General features: G+C 35.6%; 1 protein-coding gene across 1 annotated transcript in view; it reads left to right on the plus strand.

The window, feature by feature from the left end:
- Klhl1 (kelch like family member 1) overlaps positions 1-25575 on the plus strand; it is a 346069-nt gene that overhangs the window by 265654 nt on the left and 54840 nt on the right. The window contains exon 7 of the mRNA XM_037208360.1: positions 294-518. Within this exon, the coding sequence (XP_037064255.1) occupies positions 294-518 (225 nt within the window). The remainder of the gene's footprint in view (positions 1-293; positions 519-25575) is intronic.

The following is a 25575-nucleotide window of genomic DNA, read 5'->3' on the forward strand; positions in this document are numbered from 1 at the left end:
AAAACATAGATTTTTAAGATTTGGGAAAACTGTGTCATTCTCAACACTGTTTCCATTAAACCAATAGTTTAGCACTGGATACATGTATCTGATTCAATCATTAGTGTCCACAAACAAGAGGAAATAAAGTTACTGATTTATTATTCCCTTTGTTTTATGACATGCTTTTCTTTGTAAACAATGGATATGACTAGTATGTTTTCACATTCTAATTTGCACTGCATTGTACAAGCTTTTTATTTTATTTTTTTTATTCATTGGATTGATGACTATTTGATTTTATTTTCTATCAGGAGCTACAACCATAGAGAAGTATGACCTCAGAACGAATCTCTGGATCCAGGCAGGAATGATGAGTGGCAGGAGGCTTCAGTTTGGTGTGGCAGTTATTGATGAGAAGCTCTTTGTAATTGGAGGTCGAGATGGCTTAAAGACATTGAACACTGTTGAATGTTACAATCCCAAAACCAAGACATGGACCGTTTTACCTCCAATGTCAACACATAGACATGGTCTAGGTAAGGCCTTTAATTATTGATATAATTTTTAGAATTTTTTTTGAAAATACAAACGTGCTAAAAATCAATGGAATGTAAATGCCATAAATTCTTATTTTATATAAAATGGTTACTTGAAGGCAATACTTTATTCTTTTCAACTTTTTCTACATAGGCAGCCATGCATTCAGCTATAGAAAAAGGAGGCTGAAAAAACAGAGAGCTAAGCTGTCATAACATTTTCAAGAACTCATATTCGTGCATTTGGTGTGGAAAAGATGAAATCAGATATAGTACTAAAGACAAAGTACTGGATAGACAATACTAAAATTCATAGGAAGAAGTATTTACTGTGAAGTAAACACACTTAAGGTAGCTTCTCGCACAGTTCTGGATTAGTAAATTTAACTGTTTGGGGTTAATTTGCTCCACTGTAAAAACAATAGAGAAGAATGACACGAGGAAAGGTATTGGTGAAATTATTAAGGCCACTCCACGTAGTTAAAAGGGAGGTTTATTTTGTGGGGTAATTTTCACGTGACGGGATAAGTAGGTTGCATGTTCTGGGAGTTGTGGCACAGTCCGGCGGTGTTCTCTGGAGAACTCTGCTTAGTCTACCTCCAATGTCTAGGGTCCAGGAACCAAGAGAGCCAGCACATTCAGGATCTCAGGTCTTCAGGGTCCTCCCTTGGCCCCGCCTGGTAGGCGTGACAGTCACGAAGCCTCAATGGGGGTTGGAACTTCCAGATCAAAGCCGGAATGGCTACCCACTACAGGAAGGTGTGAGGCAGTGTGAGAGGTTTCTTCTGCTCCGCCAAGGAGCATCATGTTGAGTAAGGAATCAGGCCTGGGATCAAGACTATGTAACTGAGCATCTTGTATTTACGCTTTATATTTGAGTGTTACAGGAGAAACAATTTAACATGATTTCATTTTGAGTGATAATATCAATTATGAAAGAATACTCTTCATTATTCAGTTCTATACATTTTGTATGAGGAATTGAATAAGGGCCCTTTTTGAATCTATATTCCATGTGATGAGAGTTGTAGGTAAAATTACCAAGCACTTCTTTCAAAGAATTGACACACTTCAGGTAAGTGACTTCACATGTCTTTTGTATTTAGGATATACAACATAAAGTATATCATAGTTTAATTATAAATCCATATATTTAGACATCCACAAGAAAACAGTCCTGTAATAATATTAAAAATGAATAAAAAAGTCTTTCTTCACCAATATGTCTAGTACACACACATACACACATATACACACACACACCCCCCACACACCCCACACACACAGACATGCAGACACACGCACACACATATACATGTTCTGCTATCAATCTAAGGTATGAGCATCAGAGTTGAACAGAATGGAAAATACTACCTTTCAACAGACCCATTTACAAAGTCATTAAAAGCACATTGTAAATGTTCAAGTGGAAATGGTATTGTAAGGAGAATTATCTGAGGCATATGGGATATAATGTTTCCCACAAGCTTTAGAAACCCAATAGCTCCGGACCATGGTGGTGCACACCTACCTTTAATCCCAGCACTCCAGAGGCAGAGGCAGGCGGATCTCTGTGAGGTCAAGGCCAGCCTGGGCTACCAAGTGAGTTCCAGGAAAGGCGCAAAGCTACATAGAGAAACCCTGTCTCAAAAAACCAAAGGGGGGAAAAGAAAAGAAACCAAATAGCAACTAAATAATCCTTCTTTTTCATGTCTAATCTTCTTCTGGTTTGTGCATTCTCTACCTTTTCCATTACCAAATTGATATGTCACCTTCTGGTCTCATGATTTTGACTATCTCTGTTCTTTGCTTCCTATTGCCTACTTCTTCTTATCATACATTTTTATTTTTCTGTTTGTTTGTTTTTTGAGGAAATACACTCCTACAGAACTCCTTAAGTGCAGAACTGTCTATAATAATAAAATCACAACAAAGAATCACATAGAAATCACATTTCTGAGCCCAGTCTCATTTGAAATTCCCTTGTCAATGGTCAGAAGAGCCCTATATATAGAAAATGACCTTTGGATTACACATTCACCCAAGGTCCAGTCAGATGAAACAAGGTTGCTAGGGAGACAAAGTACATACAGTTTTCTCTGATCTGGCAGTATCCCACTATGAACAACTGAATGAAAGAAAGCTCAGCATATTTGTCACACCCAACTACAGTAAGTATCCAAAGCCATATACTTGTCTTCTTTGTAGTTGTGTTGGATTAATATTGATATTGCTTATTTAGTCACTCATAGGTTTTAAGTTTTATTTTTTCTCAGTTTTTTTATTAATATCCATTTTTAATTGTTCTCAATTTATCTACAGCACAATATTTACAGCATGTATTAATATCTAAATCTCAATTAATTTGGGTTTATAAAGTTACACTAAAATTGCTACCTAGCAATTCTTTATATTGTCCCCTTCTTCTCAGTGTTAATACTCTGTTATCCCTCTGAAATTGCTATCTCTCTTTAAAATTTGTACCTCCTTATTTCTTTTTTATTTATGGTAAATGATTTATTTCCTCTCCTGCATTCTTCAAGCCATCCTTCAATCTTCTTTACTTTTCTTCACTCTTTCCTGCTACTCTTCTTCCTCTTTTCCTCTTGTTTTCCTACTCTTTTTTTCTGTTCATTCTTCCACTTCTTATCTTGAGTTTCTTTTGTCATCTTAATCTTCAAATTCTTTTTATCAGTTTTGCTCAATTAAGTATATGGCTGTATTTCTGAGTGTTCATATGGGTAATGTGAATATCAAATACTCTAAATGCATAAAGAAGGATCAAATCCTCCCTAGGGTTTCTTTGCACCATTGTTTAGTAATTCACATGAATGAAAGAGTGACTCCTGAATAGGAAGCTCTGATGTTGACAACTTTATTCACAGGAATCACCTGTTATTGTCCTTCTAATATAGACATCAGAGGCAAAACTTCATTTACTTCTCCTCGTTCAAAAATCTCTTGAGACTGTCTTCCTTGTGGCAAATTGCCTAACTTCAGAGCTGGTGCTTAAGAACAGAAAACAATACTCAGGATGAGTGTGTATTGCTTTCTTTTAGTAATAGCTCACTGAAACTAGTCTTGACATAATCCCAATGGTCAGAGACTACTTATGGCAAGTTCTGAACTCACATTGATGTTTCATTGATTAGAGCATAAAGATGAGATGACTTACTGTATGAGAACAATGAAGCATGAACAGTAATAAAAAAAGAAAACAAAACATTGCATAAATCATATTTTCCTTTCGGAACATCAGACAGGTCTATTGCCTAAATTTTCATCTCACCCAGGAAATAACAATTCTTCATTTTATTTACTCATTATTTTTTACTTTATTCTTTGATACATCTACAAATACATAATGATTCTACCAAAAATCTGCTTCCCAGGAAGTCTCCCTCATACGTTACTGTCTTCTTTTGCGTATGGCTCACAGCTTCTAACTGGGATTGCGTACCTGAGCAAGTGTGAATATAGACAGCTTTTAGTGGGCACACCATTGAGGAAAATGACACATCCTTCTGTAACCATAGCTGATAGTCCTTAAGAAAAGGTAGTTTCTGAAGCCCCCTCTCATCCCTGATGAAATGTCCGTGGGCCAATATTGTGCTTCTCTTGTTCCGATAACCATAGCTATAGTGAGATCATAAGTTCAGATGTCATGCCAAGTCCAGAAGACATCCTTTGTGGCAGGTGTCCCTGTCCTTTGCCCTCTTTCTACTATGTGTCCTCCACGGTTCTCTGAGCCTTAGAGAGGCAAGCATACAACAAAGACCTGGAACCCTCACTCGTCTTTACACACTTCATTATTCCCTACTTGTGTTACACAGCATAATTTCCATGATTAAAATTGCTAAAATTGGGATATAAAATACATTCGAATGATAAATTTGAAGTGAAATTCATAAAATTAAAAATAAAAGTCAAAAAATTTTTGACTGGGCTAGAGGGATGGCTCGGAGGTGAAGAGCACTGGCTGTTCTTCCAGAGGTCCTGAGTTCAATTCCCAGCAACCACATGGTGACTCACAGACATCTATAACGAAATCTGTTGCCCTCTTCTGGCCTGCAAGCAAACATGCAGGCAGAACACTGTATACATAATAAATTTATATGTAAAAAAAGGAAACTTTATACTTAAAAAAGAATAATAAAATAAATAGATAAATAATAATTAAAAATAAATTTGACCTATCAACCATTTTTATCTTGGTTTCCTAATATATATTTGAATATATTAATACATATATTCATAGTTTATGAGCTCACAAGAATAGTTTCATTGTTAAAGACAACAAAGTGCTTAAAATATTTCATAGCTTTCAATAAATTAAGGAAATACCTTCTGCTAGATAAACTAGCTTATGAAAATTATATGAATATAAACTTTGTGATATCAGAGGAGCAATTGGTCTGCCCGGGGAATATAACTAATTAAGTCAATGTGTTTTCAATTAGCTACAAGTTTTTACTATAATATGAACATCTATAAAACATATAGTTATGAAAATTATATCTTTTGCATATTTTGTATTACATCAAGTTTATAAGAAAATACTTCATAATTTACATAAAATTTTTCTGAGGAAAAACATTGAGTAATATATTGACTGGTTAATAAGGATTTCCTACGTATCAGTAGGCTATACATAAGCTATATGAAGGCGTTGTTTTATTCTTCTGTGATTTGATTTTATATGCAACACAATAAACATATTATTAGAGTAGAATTGCTTATATTAAAAAGCATTTATTTTTAATTTAGAATTAGGAAATGCTCATTTTAAGCAGTATATTTCAGCCAGTATTTCAGTCTCATTAATTTGTCCCTGATTTCTCTTGACAGGCATTAGTTTAATAGTTTTTATAGTTCTTCCACATGCCTTTAATCCCAGCCTCCCAAGTGCTGAGATTAAAGACATGTGCCACTACTGCCCGGCTCATCTACCATTCTTAACTATGAATATTATACTAATATAATATTCATAAGTCTCAAAAGATATTGAGGATAACTGAAATAAGCATTCACTATGGTGGTTAATATCTTTAATCTGAATTTTCACATATATTTTTCATTATTGTTGTTTTTGAATTTTTTAAAATCTGTTGTTTTCTTAATGTGTTTTCTTTGCTTCCTTCAGCCATTTATTTTTTTTTAATTTTTGCTCAATATTATTACTTGTACTGTTAACCTATAAAAATACTTTCAAAACAAAGCTGATTTACAAATTGATCAGTTTCCAAAATGCATCTCATAGAAGACCTGGAATGTCAATATAATTATTTCTAATGCAAGAATCATATTTTTTATAGAGCAAGTAGTTGCTAATTACTAAGTACACAGTAGTTTACCTTATAAACACATATGGTATTTCTTTACTTTAAATAACCAATAAAAATTCTACTAACTTACCAGTATAGAGTGAACGCCTACCAGCAAGCTCCCAAAAGATCCCACAAAGAGTTTTGTTCTTAATTATAAATGTCCAGCCTTAGCTTGCCTTATTTCTTGTCAGTTTTTTTTAACTTTAAATGAACCCATCTGTCTTTTGCCTCTAGATTTTACCTTTCTCTCTTTTTTGTATACCTTTCTTTATTACTTTGTTGCTGGTTGTGTAGCTGAGTGGCTGGTCCCTGATGGCCACATACTTCTCTCACTTCTAGATCTCTCCTCTTCCATATTTCTCCTTCTATTATTTTTCTGCCTGCCAGCTCTGCCTATCCTTTCTCTTTCCTCACTATTGGCCATTCAGCACTTTATTAGACCTTCAGGTGTTTTAGACAGGCACAGTAACACAGCTTCACAGAGTTAAACAAATACAACATAAACAAAAGTAATACACTTTAAAATATTCCCCAATAGAAAGTTTGCAAATAATCATGATACATAAACACATCGAAATGTAGATAGATAGGTATAAATACCTGTATAAATATGTATACAGATATGTAGATAGTATCCCATGATATCATTGTCTGTCTGTAATCTCCCAAACTACCTTGAGAATAAATAGGGGAAATGAAACTGATTACATTCCTTTTAAGTCATTAAAAGGAGCATGCATAAAATTGTGGAAATTTATGAAACAAAAGTTAATAATCAGAAATGTTGATCTCTCACTCCTGTCTAAGAAATCAACATAGAAAAGTAACATAATTGGAGGGATTTTTATTGTAAGAGAAATGTATGACTTTTAAAATGAGTAGTCCAGAAAACAACATAAAAATGGGATAAAGATGAAGCAAGCTCCCTCAATTTGTTTTAAGTTTAATGACACTGAGGTTATAACATGTTCCATGGCACTTGTGGTTTTGGGAAGGAGCAACTAAAGCTAATCTGAACATGACCTTGTAAAAACCTCAGTGAAGTAAGAAAAATAAAATGTTCAAGTGAAATACAAACTGGGAATTTTACTCTTTTATATTTTCAAAATCAAGTCTAGCTGTCAGGAAGTATTGAATGCCTGTTTAAATTTTGGCAGGCAAAGGTTATAACTTTGCTCATGATGAACCAAGCCAATTCTCAGGAGTGGAGCAAGAAAAGACATCCTAAACCTAGGCTATCTCAGTTTAATGAAAGATGAATATGAACTCTATAATCCTCCCTGAAACATAAAAAAGAGGGAAGAGAGAGATGAGAAAGAATGAGAATGTAGTTTCTCATGAGAAAGATTTCAGAATATTTTAGTGATTCCACTAGTAAGATACGAAGATCTTCCAGCTGTCATCAGCTGTGCAGTCATAAGATTGTTGACCCCATGTTAAAAGCTGTCAGTAGAAGAAAAACCACTAGCATATGACTCCCTCCCAGTTACAAGACTTTGACAGTCCAACTTTGTCTCTGAATCATATTTGTTGCTTGATTAAATTATGATACCATATCTGAACTATTACACTAAGCTAGAGTTAAATTACTGAAAGAATCTGAGGTTGGTTACTTAAAATAGAGATGGGATTAAGGTGAGATGGATTTTATTTATATCTGTGTTAGGGAAACAAAATTAATCAGTTAAATAAACTCTTGGAGGAAATAAGTGTTAAAATAATAAACATTGAAAATTCTGTTGAGAATATAATTTTCTTGAATACTTATATGTATATATTTCAGAAGAAATAGGACTAAAACTAATGTTTATTGTCAGTACTTTCCATAGCTTTTAAACAACACAGAACAGTGCTAGTAATGAATGCACTGAGGATTTATCAGCCAAAAAATAAACCTGTTTGTGTCTACTTCAGCTCACTGGGATAGAAAAATCTCATTCTAGTCTGTCAGTTTTCATTTTCTTAAAAGGAGCACCTGGTTCAGAGTAGACACTGTTTCTGTAATTACTTGCATGTATGGTTGCTCTTTTTGTGTCTCTTTTACTTAAAGAATAGCATTGCTTACTAGACCAGATCAACCTATTTCTTTTTAAAGGTTTCCCACAGAAGATTTGCAAGACTTTACAAGGGATAGTTTTTAATGTAGTACATTCAATATCATGTATCAAATGTTAAACATATATAATATAAAGTGGGGAAAAGTGGTTTAAGTACACACAGCTCAAAGAAATGACTCTTTGATAACATACAGCTTTTTGTTCTGTTCAGATCACATAATCACATCCTACAGATGAGTATTCACACAGACCCACTATTTAGTTCCCTATTCATGTCTCACTCATGAAAAACAGAATATTATAAAAGTAATATTTTAGAAACCATAGCTCCATGATCTTTATCTATGGCTTAAACAAAATAGTATTTTCTTTTTACTCATATAGAAGAGATTCAAACGTGTATATAAGTTCAAAGTCTATTTTGGAGTCACTGTTTCTTTTTGCTCATTTACTAGGTACTTGTGAAAATATAATTTATAACTGATTAATAATCCTACAATAAGATAAATAAAACTAAATGTAAACTATCCAAGAATACTATAATTTTCCATACACTCATTAACTATAAATTGGAAATAAAAAACCTTAGGTATTAAGTATTCTGAAACTATAATGTGTTTCCTGTTGAATACCTAGCTTGGATTTTTGCTGATGTTTTCATTGATTTGTGTTCTTATTCAAGGAAGCCTTTATGGAAGAATTTTTAATTATTTATTCTTATCATAAAATTATATAATAAAAATGTTCAAATACTGATCAGATGTGTCCTCTAGTGCAATTGTGACAAGACTATTATAGGGATTATCAATGACTTTATGATTAGATTTAAGGTAATACATAGGAAGAAATTATTTATATTTTGTGGTTGTTTGTTGGTTTGTTTTTTCTTCCCCTACGGTTTAACTAGGTTGTACATGTTATGTGATCATAGCTTTGAAGCCTTCTGATATAGCCTTATGGGCTCATCAGTGAGTAAAGCACCTGAATATGATGTCTTTTCCCACCTCAGAGCCTGTGCACCAGCTAGCTGACTGTTGGTGACTCTATGCCTCCATAAGCCCAGTGCCATAATGTGCAGCTATTATGAGTTCAATATTGACCTGACCTTCTCAACCTTATAAAGTGGCATTTTGTAGCACTTCTCCATGTGTTTCTACTTTCTCCTTCAATGTTTCATAAACCTTATGGGACTGTTGTGAATGTTTGATTTGGGCCTGATTCAGGGAGTTGGGAAGGTGAAACATGGCATTGGCTTGTTCCTTGGTCTCTCTGATCTTTCAGCATTTACCCCAGTATCTGGCTCTTTTTTGTTGTTGTTGTTGTTGTTTGTTTGTTTTGTTTTAAGACTGTTTAGGAATTTAAACAACAGGTTTATGAGATCATTGATATCTAACTCCTCCAGAAGCCTTCATATTATTTCTGAGAACTTTGAAACTAGACAGCATGGAAGAAATTTTCAAGTCAGATTAACTTTGTGTCTCTGTATTCAACTTGTGTCTTTAGGAATAGGATCTTATAAATTAGTTATGATAAACAATGTTTAGGGGATCTCTGGGTCACCTGTGACTAACCCCTGCAAGGTTAGCTCATACCTCACTCTACACACACACACACACACACACACACACACACACACACACACACACACACATTATATTATATATTATTTATAATATATATATTATATATATTATTTCATTATAGTTTCTCTATAATGAAACCTATCTTATAGAACTGAGATAATCTAGCCTTGAAATATATCTTTCTTCAAATATAGTTTCTCAGTTGGGCTACCAGATAGTAAATATTCTGTGTGGTTTCTCCCTACCCTCTTCAATGATATTTTTCTCACTCTTATCCTTTCTTCTCTCCAACCCTCTAGCCCCTGTTTACACCTTTACACCCCACTATTCCCTCTTTCCCCCTTCATTTTGACTATATAGTAATGTGCTCATTCCCTTAAGGTAATACCTCCCACAACTACTCTGTTTCCTGTGTGCTGCTTTCTGGAGCTACATGAAGCTGAATACACAAGTCTAAAGAATTGAAGTTAGTACCTAATATGAGAGAGAACATGAGGCTTATATGTGTTGGCCTACATCGTCTCTAATTATGTGCTCTCTAGTTTTATCCATCTAACTGCAACTTTTATTTTCCTTTATTAATAATATTAAAATTCCATTGTGTTATATACCACATGTGCATTATCCATTAGTCATTTGATGTACATCTAGACAAGTTCTTTTTCCCAGTGTTTTGTTTTGTTTTTTTTTTTTTTCCAGAAAAGATCTCACTATGTAGCCAGGCTGACCTCAAACTCATAGAGATCCACCTTCCTTTGCCTCCCTAACAGTGGGATTAACGACATGCCCTACTATTCCTGACTTCATTTTCTAGTTTGTAGAGGAGAACTTCAATGACCATGTATGTGAACATTTCTCTTCAATGTGCTATATTTTTTCTTATTTTTCTTTTTTTATATTTTTATTCTTTAAAACAATTTTTCTGTTTGAACATATTTCACTAATATTGTTCCTCTTCCCAAAATCCTTCCAAATCCTCTCCCCTTCACTACAATTTAACTTTAAATTCTTCCTAAAAAAATAAACCCCAATAAAATAACAAACTCCCTCAAAATGAAGAAAACAAAATAAAACCACACCCATAAAAAAGTTAAAACAACTGTAAGAGTTCCTTGGTAGAATTTTTGGGGTCATTTATATATACTATCATATCGTCTGCAAATAGTAGAAGTTTAATTTCTTCTTTTCCAATTTGTATCCCCTTGATCTCCTTTTGTTGTCTCATTGATCTGTGGGTAGTATGTGGAGTGAATAGAAAATTTCTTAATAAAGAAAAATGGAAGAAAAAAAGTAAAAAAAAAAAAAAACAAAAAAACACCAAACTATGACAAAATAAAAGCACACACACACACATACATACATGGGAAATGAAAAGTTGAATCCATTATATATTTTTCAACTACACCTGATCATGAAGTCTATTCTGGAATGGTTAATATACCTAGTGTCACTCTATTAAAGAAAACTGATTTTTCCTCTCCAAATAGGTGTAAGTGACAGTTCAACTGCTGACCTTTACCCTAGTGGCTAGGTTTTCATTCATTAATTCACTCTTTTTTATATAAAAATATAACAAAATTAAAAAAAATAATACAATATGTTGTGTGTTTTCTTGTGATGTCCTTGGCCCCTCTGGCTCTCATAATCCTTCCTCCCCCTCTTCCACAGGATTTGCTGAGATCTGTTCAATGTTTGACTGTGGGTCTCTGCATCTGTTTCTATCAGTTGCTGGGTGAAGTCTCTCTGATGACTAGGAGATGATTTATGAGTGTAGAAGAATATACACAGAATCAATGAACCTGGGCTTATAGGGGCTCACAGAGACTGAACCGCCAACCAGAGAACTTACATAGGACTGACCTAGGTCCTCTCTCTATATGTTACAGTTGTGTGGTTTGATCTTCTTGTGGAACTCCTATCAGAGGGAGCAGGGGCTGTCTCTGACTCTGTTACCTGCTTTTAGGACCCTTTTCTCCTACTGAGTTTACTTGTCCAGCCTTAATAGTATAGGAGGTTCCTTGTCCTATTGCAACTTGATGTGCCATGGATGGTTGATATACATGGGAGGCCTGGCCTTTTCTGAAGAGAAAGGAGAAGGAGTAGATGGGGGTGGGGTGGGGGAGAGACTGGGAGGAGAGAAGGAAGGAGAGACTGTGATGAGGATAGGAAAAATTAATTAAGTAATAATAAATACATTTTACCAGGTACAGAATCCCAGCAAATTAATTGAAATAAATCTGTGGAAATTAATTAATTAATTAATTAATAACAATAGTATAAAGTAAAACTATCACATGAACATTAGACAAAATCAACCAACAGGCTAGAAAAGAGCCCAAGAGAAAACAAGAGAATCAAAAACCTACTCATTCATACACTCATAAAGCCCATAAAAAATGCTCAACTAGAAGCCATAGTATGGGCCAGAGGACTTCATGGAGGTCTGTGACAGCCATATGCATACTAATTCCATCTCTGTGAGTTCATCTGAGTGTTGCTCATGTGGATTTAGAGAGACTTGTTTTCTTGGTTTCCTCCAGAAAAAAGAACTTGCAGTATTTTCTGAATGCAGAACATCTGGTTTATAGTAGATTAGTTTATTTAATTATGCAATTTCATGACACATCAAGAAATATAAGTGTTGAAAATTGATTTTTCTTCTGTTTTATGGCTGTTATATTTTATTTAAACAGCAGTCCTAATATTTGTTTTCTTAAACATGCTTTTTGATTTTTAGGTTTATTATTAAAGCTTTATATTTCACAAAGACTATTAATTACACATAACACAATCCAATCAAATATTTTAAGATCTTACATTATTCCACCATGACAATTATAAATGTTTTGTTTTTCTGCTAGTCAGTATGGATTGAAATCTATTGTTCTTTGTGTATATATTATGGCTTCCATTTTTGTACTTATAAAGGATTCCTGTGTGTTTCAACATGTCTTTCTGTCTATATGTTTCCTGTACTTTTGCTTTGTCTCATTTTCTTTCACTTGTTTTTTTCTCTCCTGTTCTGATTGGTTTGTTTTTACATTTTTTTATTTTATTATTATTTTTTAGATGTTTGTTTTCTAAAGAGAGACAGAAAATGGGAGGATTTGGGTAGGGGTGGAAGGGGAGGATATAGGAGGATGTGGGAAAGGAGAAACAGTGATCAGAATCTATTCCTTAGAAAAACTCTAATTTCAGTAACAGAAATATATTGATTCTTGAGCAACCTCAAGCAGTAACTCCACAATGTATTTTAGAATAAGTGTACAATGTCGACATTATAGATAGAAGTTAAGAAGAAAGAATGAGGATCCAGATAGATCCATTGAGACAAATGCAGATTATGGTTTGTTCTTCCCAGGACATTGAATTTGATCTTATTTTTGACTGTCAGTATCTGAGGTCATATTAAATTAAGACTTACATTAACACTAACAACGGAATGTCAAAAACTGACACTATCACCTTAAACACTGTTTCCCATTTAATCTTCACAACAGCCCATTGAGGTATTATTTTTACCACAGCTTTAAAAACAAAAAACTGAAGGTCTGAGAAGGAGATATTTATCCATGCTTACAAAGATGCTCAGAAATCTTTGCAAAAAATTCTGTGCTCCTGTGAATGTGACTTCTTGAAAAATTTAAACAACTTCTCAGGTTCTGGCCCAGAGAATACCATGTACATCATTTACTCCTAGACACTGAGAAAATACTTAAGGGGTATTCTAAATTTGAGTGATGTGCACCTAGTCACACTGAAAAATAGTGGGCAGTCTGCAAGAAAACACATTTCCACAATGGAAGAGAAGTTGCTTCAATTTCTCTAATTTTTTAAATGTTTATTTTGTCACTAATAGTTAAAGAAACGACATCATGCACTAAGTAATCATTCTGCCACTGACATATTTCAAAAGCTGCTGTTTATGTTGACTTTTAAAATGATTTATTATTATTATTATCATTATTTTTATTTACTATTAATTACATGCTGGCCACAGTTTCCTGTCCTTCTTCTCAGTCTCCCCCACAGCCCCCTCTCCTCCTCAGTTTCTATTCAGAACAGGACAGGCTTAGCATGAATATCAGCCAAACATGGCATATCAAGTTACAGTAAGACTAGACACCTCCCCTTGTTCAAGACTGTACAAAGCACCAGGCAGTGGTGGCACACGCCTTTAATCCCAGCACTCAGGAGGCAGAGGCAGGCGGATCTCTGTGAGTTCGAGGCCAGCCTAGGCTACAGAGTGAGTTCCAGGAAAGGCACAAAGCTACACAGAGAAACCCTGTCTCAAAAAACTTAAAAAGAGAGAGAGAGGGAGAGAGAGGGAGAAAGAGAGAGAGAGAGAGAGAGAGAGAGAGAGAGAGAGAGAGAGAGAGAGAGAGAGAGACTGGACAAAGCACCCCAGTATGAGGAAGAGGGTCCCAAAAGCCACCAAAAGACTCAAAGACAGTCTCTGCTCCCATTGTTAGAAGGCTCACAAGAAGACAAAGACAGCCCCGGCTCCTATCGCTAGGAGGCTCACAAGACGACAAAGTTACACAACTGGAGCATGCAGAGGACCAATGCAATCCAATGCAGACTCCCTAGTTATCCATCTGGTTTCTGTACATCCCTATGAGCCAAGGTTAGTTGAGCCTGTGCTGTCCTTGACCACTTTGGCTCCTGTAATCCCTCCTCCCCTTCTTCTGCAGGATTCTCCAAGCACTGCCTAATTTTGGCTGTAGGTCTCTGCATCTGTCTCAATCAGCTGCTGCTCCAGGCAGTGCTAGGTGTGGGCTCTCTCATGGCCTGGGTCTCAGGCTTGACCAGTTATTGGTTGACCACCAACACAATTTCTGCAAGACCTTTTATTGCAGCATGTCTTGCACACAGGAAGAATTGTAAATTGAAGATTATATCACTAGGTTGGCATCCTAATCCCTCCACTGGACATCGTGTCTGATTACTGGTCAATTTCTGGCTACATAAATATCCCTTATTGCTTAGTTAGGGTCACCCTTGTCAGATTCCCGGGAGTTTCCATTGCATTAGGTTTCTACCTCACTCAAAAATGCTCCTCCTTTCCAGGCATTTCTTCTAGTATTCTCTCCCTCTATCCCTCCACCAGATCCCTCCTCTTTCTATCCCCACCAGCTCCTGGTTCACTCAAGAAATCTATTCCATTCCCCCTTCTCGGGGAGACTAGGGAGACAGAAGCAGGCTGATCTCTGTGAGTTTGAGGCCAGCCTCCTATCCAGAGTGAGTTCCAGACAGCCAGGGCTACATAGAGACCCTGTCTGGAAAAACAAATGAGCAAACAAACAAAAGAACAACAACAATGAGAAACATACAAATTATGTTAAATTTTATTTGTTTCATTTTAATTAAACACAAATGCCCTTGTATGGTGGGGATAAAAGTAGAAAATTTTTAAATTTTTCTTTACTTCCTCTCAAAATATGATTATTTAATGTCTAAAGTGGAATGTGCTGTAAAATGACTTTGTCTATCTTAATACAAAATGTGAAAGTCCGATGATCTAATATTATTGCATTTTTTATGACTTAGCAATTTATTTATAAATATTACACTAGTAAAATGTTATAGATGACAAAATTTGGTAAATTTATTTGCTGTCATATTATTATGTCTGTATATTTTAACTCACAAATGATCCTAATTTTTATTTATTTTATTTTTATTTTGTTTTGTTTTGTTTTTTCGAGACAGGATTTATCTGTGTAGCTTTGGTGCCTGTCCTGGATCTCGCTCTGTAGAACAGGCTTGCCTTGAACTCACAGAGATCTGCCTGCCTCTGCCTCCCAAGTGCTGGAATTAAAGGCATGCACCACCGCTGCCTTGCAGTCCTAATTTTATTATTCAGTAAAGGATTAAAAGTCACATGTTGTAACATTCTCATCATTAAAAAGAATCCATGCAATATTATTAAAGAGACCTCATAATCTAATTATAAGGACTCAATTCACTCCACTGTTTGCCTTTCTTTAAAAAAAAATCTGTTTTTCTTTTTAAACTTTCTGAGATACTTTTGACTAGTAGCAGCTTAAGTGACGGTGTGCTAATAAGATCATTTGGGACCTTGACATCGTGAAGCTGGCAATGACAGACAATAGTCCTCTGTTGAGAAGTGTAATCTCAGCCTTCAAATCTAGGCATTAATAAATGGAATAATTGCCTGTCAGCATGCTTCTAAAATATTTAAGATGCAGAGATAAGGAAGAGGAGCTCATTAAAAATAAATTGTGCCAGTTGGTTCTTATTGCTTGAAGTGAATTCTGAAGACAATAAGAAATTATTGCTAATGTTAGAAAATGTAGATGTAGATAAAGAAGGCGTCTGTCTTCCTTTATTTCTATGGAATGTGGAAGTTCTGAGAGTTGAACAGTGTTAACTGATTGCTTATGCATAGAGAGCAGACCAACAAGCTCAAACCTGCAGCACTGAGCAAAAAAATGTTATGCATAGAAAGTCAGTAGATTCAGGTGGATGTAAGACTTCTGAAACACCAAAATGGGTGTAAAAACAGCTAGCAGAGATGAATAGTGCTCGTTTGATGACCAAATAGTCCATCAGCATAATTATCTTAGATGATAACACAGAAGACTATCCTTTTGCTTTTATTTGCTTTATTCACCTATTTGTATAACACATACATAAACTTATCTAGAAGGATTAATTTGTGAAGACCAAAGTTAACCTGAAGATTATTGTGTGTGTGTATGTGTAGGTGCATGTAAACATATGTAAATATTTGTATGGAGCCAGTGGTCAACCTTTGGTGTGTTCTTAAGGAGCCATCCATCATAATTTCCATTTTAATTAGAAATTATATGTGTTCAGTATATACGAGTGTGTGTGTGTGTGTGTGTGTGTGTGTGTGTGTGTGTGTGTGTGTGCATGCAAGCACACTTTCCATAGCATTTCTGTAGACTTCGGGGGAGAACTTGTGAGAATTGATTTTTACCTTCAAACATTTCGGTCCCAAGGATCAAAATCATGTTTTACCAGGCTTGGTGGCAAGTGTCTTTTTATCTTGGACCCATTCTGTTTTATGAGACAGAAACTTTCTCGGGCTTGAGACTCAAAAGTATGTGAAGGTGGCTGTGTATAGAACATCTTAGAGAGCCCCAGTCCCATTCTCCACCTTCCCAGCATTAGAATGACCCGTATACACCATGACAGCCAGGTATTGGCATGGAGAGGGGTTGAGAACTGAACTCTGCTCCTCATGCTTGCATAGCAAGGACTTTTCCAAGTGGTCAGTCTCTCCAGTCGCTTCAAGCTGATTTTAAGTTATCCATGAAAAATATAAAATCTTCCATACATCAATTATAGGCCGTCAAAATTTCCTCTTATCTTTTTTTTTAACTATTCTAATTTTGTTAGTCAGCTTTGGTACTAGACTAAAACATTTAGTGCACAATACACTATCAAACTGGAAACATCATAAAAGGATCTATATGCCTTAATTGTGAAAGGTATTCCTCCATCTGTGCTGGCCCTCCTCAGTCTGCTACAAAGAAAGCTCTTATATTTCTGTAGTGGTGTCCCATGTGTTCCTGCTGCGATTTTATCATGTGGTAATACCCGTGGCCATACATTGTAGATATAAAACTTAGTACCTTTCAGACTTCCTCTGTTAGCTTCTAAAAGATTCTATCATATTTGTTTTTATTTTGTGTCTCAATCTTACAATCACATTGCTGCTTTACCTTATAACTCTGCTAAATGATCAAAGAAAGTATTTAAATAAATCCTAAGCTAATCATAGTGGCTCGTGTCTTTTTATTATTTTATTTTATTTTATTTATCCCAGCACTTGGGAGGTAGAGTCAGCCAGAGCTCTGTGAGTTGGAACCCAGCCTGGTCTACACGTGCCCTACAGGTCAGCCAGGGCTGTATAGAGATACTCTGTCTCAAAAACTCAAAGCTAAAACCAAAACCAAAACCAAAGCCAAAGCCAGGGACAGACAGAGAAAGAGAATGAGAGAGAGACCCTAAAAAGTTTTGTTACCTATGAAGATAAGAACAATACTTTTTCAAACAATTTTCACTTGTATATCAAATTCAACTTTTTGACTATTAGTCAGAAAAACTTAGGATAAACTGAAGACACCTAATTTTGATTAAGGAATAATGAATAATTGACCAAAGTAAAATAGCATATTAACTAATGAAGGTATTAGTAATGAAATCAATTAGGGAATGAAATAAATGGAAAGGTTTACATGATAAACTATTTCTGTTCATGTGCAAAATAGTTAAACTCAGAGAGTAATTAAAATTTATAAATAATGAAGTCTAGAAATGTTGGACATGCTGTTATTTACCATAGACTTGATAACATATCTTCTCTAATACTTTACCTTTCAGTTTTAGCCAGAATGGGCTTGCAATTTTATTTTCATATACACATAAAATTTAATGAAAATGATTGACTTCATTACTTATTAAATCTTTGTGACTATTATAGCAAACATTCTACAACTGAAGTATAATGTTCAATATATTATGTTATCGAAATGAACATTCTAGGACTTAGGATATGTTTCAGTTGATATTGATCTTGCTTGGCATGCATGGAGCCCCATATTTAATCCCAAACACTATGCAAAACAAATGTTTTATGACATTTCATGACTATAATTCCAAGGTCACACTCACCATAGATACACAGTGAATGAGAGGGAATTTATTCATTTACTGTGGCAATGGGACACTTATCTGAAATAATTGAAAAAAAATCCATCTTACATAAGGAATTGGCTAGCAAAATGGCTTGGTTGACAGAAGTAATTGCATCTACCAGGGTAGAAGGAGGGAATGAACTGCCTAAAGGTGTCCTCTGAGTATGGAGATCATGTGTGTGCATGCACTCTCACACATGTCATATATGTAAACATTGAGTTAAAGTGTCACAGGGGATGTGGTGATGCAGAGTGGCTTGGGAAAAAGGACTGGGGGATGGAAGGAGGGAGGAGGGGGGATCTGTGGATAGTATGTGGAGTGAGTAGAAAATTTCTTAATGAAGAAAAATGAAAGAAAAAAACATTGAGTTAAATATGACATTTCCCTTCTAAATAGCCAGAAAAACAATCTTAAATACAATATGAGATCTTGGAATGATTTACTTTTATTTTTTTTTAAATTGTGTGCATATGTGTGTGTTTGTGTGTGGTATGTATATGTCAGTGCAGGTGCCCACAGAGGACAGAAGTATCAAGTTCTCTGGGAGCAGGAGTTACAGGTGGCTGTGAGTAGATAGCCAGGATGTTGGGGCCCAAACTGGAGTCTTCTATAAGAGTAGAAATGTGCTATTAACTATGTATCCATCTATCTGTACAGCCACTTAGATTCTTAACTACAGTATTTTCACTTAATATTTTAAAAATTAAAATAAAAGAATTTACTTAATAAATATTATGAATCAAAACAATGCCAGATCTTACAATTCAAATACAATTGAGACAGTTTAATTTTCTTTTTTTTTTTCATTTTTCTTTATTAAGAAATTTTCTACTCACTCCACATACCACCCACAGATCCCACTTCCTCCCTCCTCCCACCTCCTAGCCCTCTTTCCCAAGGCTCCCCACATCCCCCAAATCAAGGTCTCCCAAGAGCCCTGCACACTGAGCCTAGGCAGGTCCAAGCCCCTTCCCACTGTACCAAGGCTGCACAAGGTAACACACCACAGGCACTGGATTCCCAAAAGCCTGCCCATGCACCAGGGACTGATCCGGATCCTCCTGCCTGGTTGCCCCCGAAAAGTTCAAGCCAAACAACCATCTTCTGTATCCAGAGGGCCTAGTCCAGTCCCGTGGGGGCTCCACAGCCACCAGTCCACAGTTCATGGGTTTCCACTAGCGTGGCCGGTCATCTCTGCATGTCCCCCACCTGCAGAATCCCTCCTCTCTCTCATCAATTGGATTCCCGGAGCTCAGACTGGTGCCTGGCCGTGGATCTCTGTATCTGCCTCCAACAGTCACTGGACAAAGGCTCTATGATGACAGCTAGGTTATTCACTAGACTAGTCACCAAAGTAGACCAGTCCAGGCACCCTCTGGACCACTGTCCTCAGACCAGGAAATTTTCTGAACGCTTTTTTCCCCCCTTTTCTTTTAAACTACTGCCCTAAATGTTCTATGTCTTTAGTAGTATTATATATGTCACTTCAAACAACAGAACATGACTTATTATTCTAGATTTGAATTTGCTTAATTAAAATCTCTCATTCTTCCTTTATTTTCAGTTGTTGAATTCTTGTTCTAGAGTACATGCATAAAATTGGGGACCACTAGCTCTAAATCACAGTTGTAGGTCCTTTGTGAGATGCAAAGATTAACCAGGACAAAGAAGACTTACTTGCACTAAGTGATTCTGCAATGTCTTAGAAGACATACATCCTCTTTCCTTAATGGAACTTAGAAAGCAATGTATCTAGTTAACCTCAACTGTCAACTAGACACTAACCTTGAGTCACATTGGAAGACATAACTTGAACTGAGGAATACCCTCCACCAGGTAGGCCTGTCAAACATTTTTTTTGATGGTCAATTGATGTGGGAGGGTCTAGCCCACTATGGGTCATGTCATTTCTATGCAAGGGAGCCTCAGCTGTATGAATTTAGGAACAAGCCAGTAGTTAATATTATTTGTTGGTTTTTGCTCCAAGCTTGCATTCCTGTCCTAGTGTTCCTAGATGGTTGACTGTAAACTATAAAATGAAATAAACACTTTTCCTCCCCTGGTACCTTTTATGTTTTGTGTTTATCACAAGAAAAAGCAAACTAGAATAAACTACACAAACTATTACCAACTGGTTATTGCATTTTCTGCAACTTGGCGAGAAAGAAAATGACTGGTTTATAGATTTAAATAAAGTGTTGAAGAATGGATGTGTTTCAAATACTTTTAACAAAGTGGGAGAATTTGCCTCAGTGAAGGATACATTACAAAAATATGAAAAATGATGTTCAATTCCATCACATTGCAAGCCTTCTATTTTACCTATTTGAATAATTTATGAATCTACTGGTCATAGATATAACTTGGAATGAAGCTTGAGGATGAGTATTATGCAATATATTACATTAAACTGATGTTTTTCTATAGTGTTATTCTTACAGTGGAAAAATATTTGCAGTTTTCAGCAGCAGTATGTCATACTTCGTGCCACTCCAAGTTTAATTTGGCTGATTAATAAAAACTCAGTAGAGCAGTCAGTATTTCTCCAAGTTCCCACTGCACAGGAGGAAGGCTGGAGCAATCAAAGCTAGCTTGGCAACACGACGTTGGGAACATCCTATACAGGGAAACTCCAGCCAAAATCATTTCAGGAACAACTGATGTCTGGCTTTCCCTGGTTTTACTCCTCAATATATTCTTGTAATACTAAAGAAAGAGTTTCTATGTTTTTCAACAGGAAATGATAAAATCTTCTTGGATATTTAATAATCCTTGTTAAGAATGTGTTCCACTGAACCTGATCAAAAGTTATTATAGAATGGTGAAGGCATAGATGGGGCACCCCAGGGAAAGCATGTTAGACTTGATTTTCTACTTCCCAAAATGTGACTGTGCTTTTATTATTTTAAGTGGACACTTACGTTTGCATGAATATTGAGTAATCAGATAAATAATTTTAAGAAACCTATGCCCAAGACAAAAAAAAAAAAAAAAAAAAAAAAGTTAGATAACACCTAGGCGTGAGCTCCTAGAATCCCAAGGGAATAAACTGGGGAAAATGTGTACCAGTATCATAAGAGGTTGGGGATGCCGGAAAATCCCTTGTATTAACAGCAAAGTAAATTCAAAGCTTTAAAAGTAGAACAGGAGAACGTCCAGAGGCTCATCTCAAATTTCGACATAGGCAACGGGGGGTGGGCTGTCCTCTCTTAATGAGGACACTTACAAACAGCCGAGAGCAAGAGCCTGGTTTTTCTTTTCTTTCTATTTTTGTTGTTGTTGTTGTTGTTAAGAAGTTTTACATTCATTTTATATACCAGTCACAGATCCACCTCTTCTCCCCAGGCCCAGGCCCTCCCTCCTACATGAAGGTAAGGCCTCCCATGGGAAATCAGTAGGTGCAGGTCCAAGCCCCTCCCCTTGCCTCAAGGCTGTGCAAGCTGTCCTACCACAGGCAGTGGGCTCCAAAAAGCCAGCTCATGCTTGAGGAATGGATCCTGATTCTACTGCCGGGGGGCCCTTAAGCAGATCAAGCTACACAACTGTCCCGCTTATGCAGAGATTCTTGGAAAACCTGCAATGTTTCAGTAACAAACATAAAGGTCATTTTAAAAAGAGAAAGGAGGCTAGTCACGGTGTCGCATGCCTTTAATGCCAGCACTCTGGAGGATCTCTGTGAGTTCAAGGCCTGTCTGGTCTACAGGGATATTATTCAGAAAAACCCTGTTTCGGAAAACCAAACCAAACCACCACCACCAACAAGAGCACAAACAAAAGAGAGAAGAGAGAAGGAAAGGGGAAGAGAGGAGAGAGAGAGAGAGAGAGAGAGAGAGAGAGAGAGAGAGAGAGAGAGAGAGAGAGAGAGAGAGAGAGAGAGAGAGCCAATGGACTAAATGATGAACGACGAATTGGAAACAAGTAAGAAAACCTGCTTTCAGAACAGTGAGAGCAGTGGTTAGACACCTTTCTAACAGAGAGCCCTGCCTAGTTGTTAGCATAGCTCCTTAGAGCCTTGGAATACAATAGTAATCTACTTGGCACACAATAGGAGATGAATCCTCCAAGAGGAATGCCTGTTGAAAGAGAATGAAACTTTGAATCCAAATTGCATACATCCTAAGACACATTTCTAGAGTCGATCCCAAGAGTCACACTCAGTGGGAAACACAGATACAGGACCACAGTAGGGATGGGAGCAACATTTGTGACTTTATCCATGCACATTGATTTCTTCAGAAATTTCTGACTTTAGAAATCATTCATCAGGAACTCAGACACAAAAAGGAATTTCTAGAGTTTGGATCTCAGCAACCAAGCCGAAAAACACATTCAATCTCTGCATTCACATCTAGCTGTCTTTAACTCATTTTTCATTCCTTTTATTTAATGACTATTGCTAATTTGGCATGGCAAATCTGTTCTAGAGTTCTCATATTTTCTCACTCTCCTTTTTCATATGTAATTTAATTTTTTTCTCTTGATAGGCTTTCCTAATGAATATATGGTGGCTAGGATTGGGGGTTGTCCTGTTCTCAGTCCCCTGATAGTGAAAAGTGGCTACTCTTTAGTATCTGTCTTTATGTCTGTGTGCCTTAAATTCTATAAAAGAAATTGATATTTTAGAATAATTTATGGATAGTATACATTCTTAAAAAGAAGAAAAGATGTGTTTAGATTAATAGAAACTGAATTAAAATAGTTTCTGAAAATTGCCCGATGGGTTACAGACAAGCAAGGAGGCCTCTGCAATTGTTTTAAATATTATCCAGTATACTTAGCTTTGGGAATGATGGAAGCTAGTAGTCTAAATTAATACATTTCTTAAGTTTTATCTGATATTTGAATGTTAGATCAGAAACAGAAGTGGGCAATGAATGCTAATATGTAGACTCAAGCTAGCCAAAGACAATCTTACCATTGGCCTGCAGCATTTCTATTTTCCACAACCAGAAATTCTAATTAAATAGTTTTATAGAATCTCTAACAAAAACATAGCTTTTCTAGGAACTTTAGACAAAATGTTCTCTGATAATTGAAAGTATGAAAAAGTAAAACTGTACAATGGTTGAGTACTGTGTGAAACATCTATACAGATATTTTTAGGTATTTTAAATTCTCCCCCATATTTTGTGCAAACATGAACTTTTTTTTTCATCTAGAGCTATACACATAACCACAGGGCACTGCAGTTATCCAGGTCATATGAACTTCATGGTGTTTGGGGAAGAGCATGGCAAAGACTATTTATCATAGTATCTTCATCTTTGGTGAAAGCTGATTCTTGAAAAGTATAAAAGAGGTTATGTAATAGCTCAAAGTCTTCTTTAATATTTTTAATATTATAATTTAAAGCCAAAGAATCATACAGATCTCACCAAAGAGAATCTGTTTGGATAAATTACGGAAATTCTTCCTAATGTGCAAAGGTAAAGGAATCCAAGCATATCCTTTTTGTAAAATGCCCTCAGAGAGTGAGAGAAGGTTGGCTAGTGACACAAGATCCAATGAGTGTCTGGATCACATTGGAGTTCAGCAGAAAAGATTAGTTTGTAGTTCCATATTTCTATTTCAGTTACATAGCAGGATGGTGTTTTTCTTGTTTTCAAAAAAGAATTCTAACTAAATATTTGAAGCTTTATAATGTTCTTGGTATAGCTAAGAGTCAGTACATATAGCACAATACTATAGCATCTATTTTCAACTTACTAAATTTTAATCAAGTTGCCTTAGTTAAATGTGGCTGTTAGAAAAGGATATTATAAAGATGCAAAGCTACACAGAGAAATTCTATCTCGACAAACCAAAAAGAAAAAAGAAAGAAAGAAAGAAAGAAAGAAAGAAAGAAAGAAAGAAAGAAAGAAAGAAAGAAAGAAAGAAAAGGATATTATTGACCAAGAGACTCAAATAACAACAACAACAAAAACATTTTCCTCACAATTGTGGAAACTGCAAATTCAAATGTAGGCTATAAGCAAGGTCAGGTTACAGGGAGAACTTACTCTAGTTTATAGATGATTGTGTTTTACCTGTATTCTCAAATATATATAGAGAGAGCAAGTACTGGCTTATAGGCATAAGTTACTGTCCCCCTGCCCATTCACAAATAATTAAAACAGAGGCTTACATTTATTATAAATACCTTGCCAATAGCTCAGGCTTATTACTAACTAACTCTTACATTTTAAGTTAACCCATATTCCTTACTTAAATTCTGTCACATGGTGGCACCTTTATTAACATGGCACATTCATCTCCTGCTTTCTCTACATCTGGCTAGCAACTCCAGACTCACTCCTTCTTCCTCCCAGTATTCTCCTAGTCTGACTTTCCTGATTAACCTTATTCTGTTCAGCTATTGTCCAATCAGCTTCTTATCAAACCAATCACAATGACATATATTCACACAGTGTAAAGGACTATTTCACAGCACTGGCCTTTTCTTTATAGGTGATCTTATCACCCAGGCTCTGCTGTCTTCCCTTCGAAGACAAACATAATGAAGTTTAATGTTTAATACACCAAATTTGAAAAGACACATTCAGTCCATAAAACATTTCAGGTACCATTAGGAATTTCTTTCAACATTATACATGATGGTGTAAGAAAAATTGTTGCATGTTTCAGATAACCCATACATGTGTGTTCATATGCGGATGACTGTAGAGAATTATACACGCTATATTGAAGAGGGAAAGTTCATCTTTACAAATAAAACAGCACACTGTCTCTTTATACCCATATGAATATACAAAAAGCACTGCAAGTACATAGTGTATTGCATCTTCTTTTCAAGGCTTTTGTTTTGTTGAATCAAGATGTGGCTTTTTCTCCTTTCTTCTCTTTCACATCAGGTCACATTCGGGATCAGTCTACTGTGATCCAGTATATAAATTCCTCTGCACTCTCATACTCATGTTTTTCTTAAATGCATTGCTATTGCAGTTGAGATGATGAGTTCTTTAAAGTAGTTTGTTATAAAGCTGTGAGCTATTGTGTTCATAATTAGATTCTAACATTAGATATTTGGTTCTCTTTCAATTATTTTATACTATTTGCTTCCCTGAAATTTTATAATTGAGATCAATTTTGTAATGAAATTTTTAAGTGTCTTGATGTCAATCAGTTTTATAAAAACCATGCTACATTCTTTCCTATTAATTCAGATTAGTTTTTAACTTAATTTTCTAAATCTGACAAAGATATCATGACACTTCAGTTATCTGGTCAAACTTTAGAAATATAATTATAATAAACACATAAGTTTATTTTTAAGTGCCATTAATTTTAACCTTAAAAACTAATGGACTCTTCCTAATTTCATCTAAATATTTTGATTCTATTTTGTTACTTGTTAAGCAGTTATTTTCTGTATCTCAAAATTGAAGATTTTCTATTTAAA

This window comes from Peromyscus leucopus, chromosome 9, assembly GCF_004664715.2.
Source record: "Peromyscus leucopus breed LL Stock chromosome 9, UCI_PerLeu_2.1, whole genome shotgun sequence".
NCBI classification, from domain to species: domain Eukaryota; kingdom Metazoa; phylum Chordata; class Mammalia; order Rodentia; family Cricetidae; genus Peromyscus; species Peromyscus leucopus.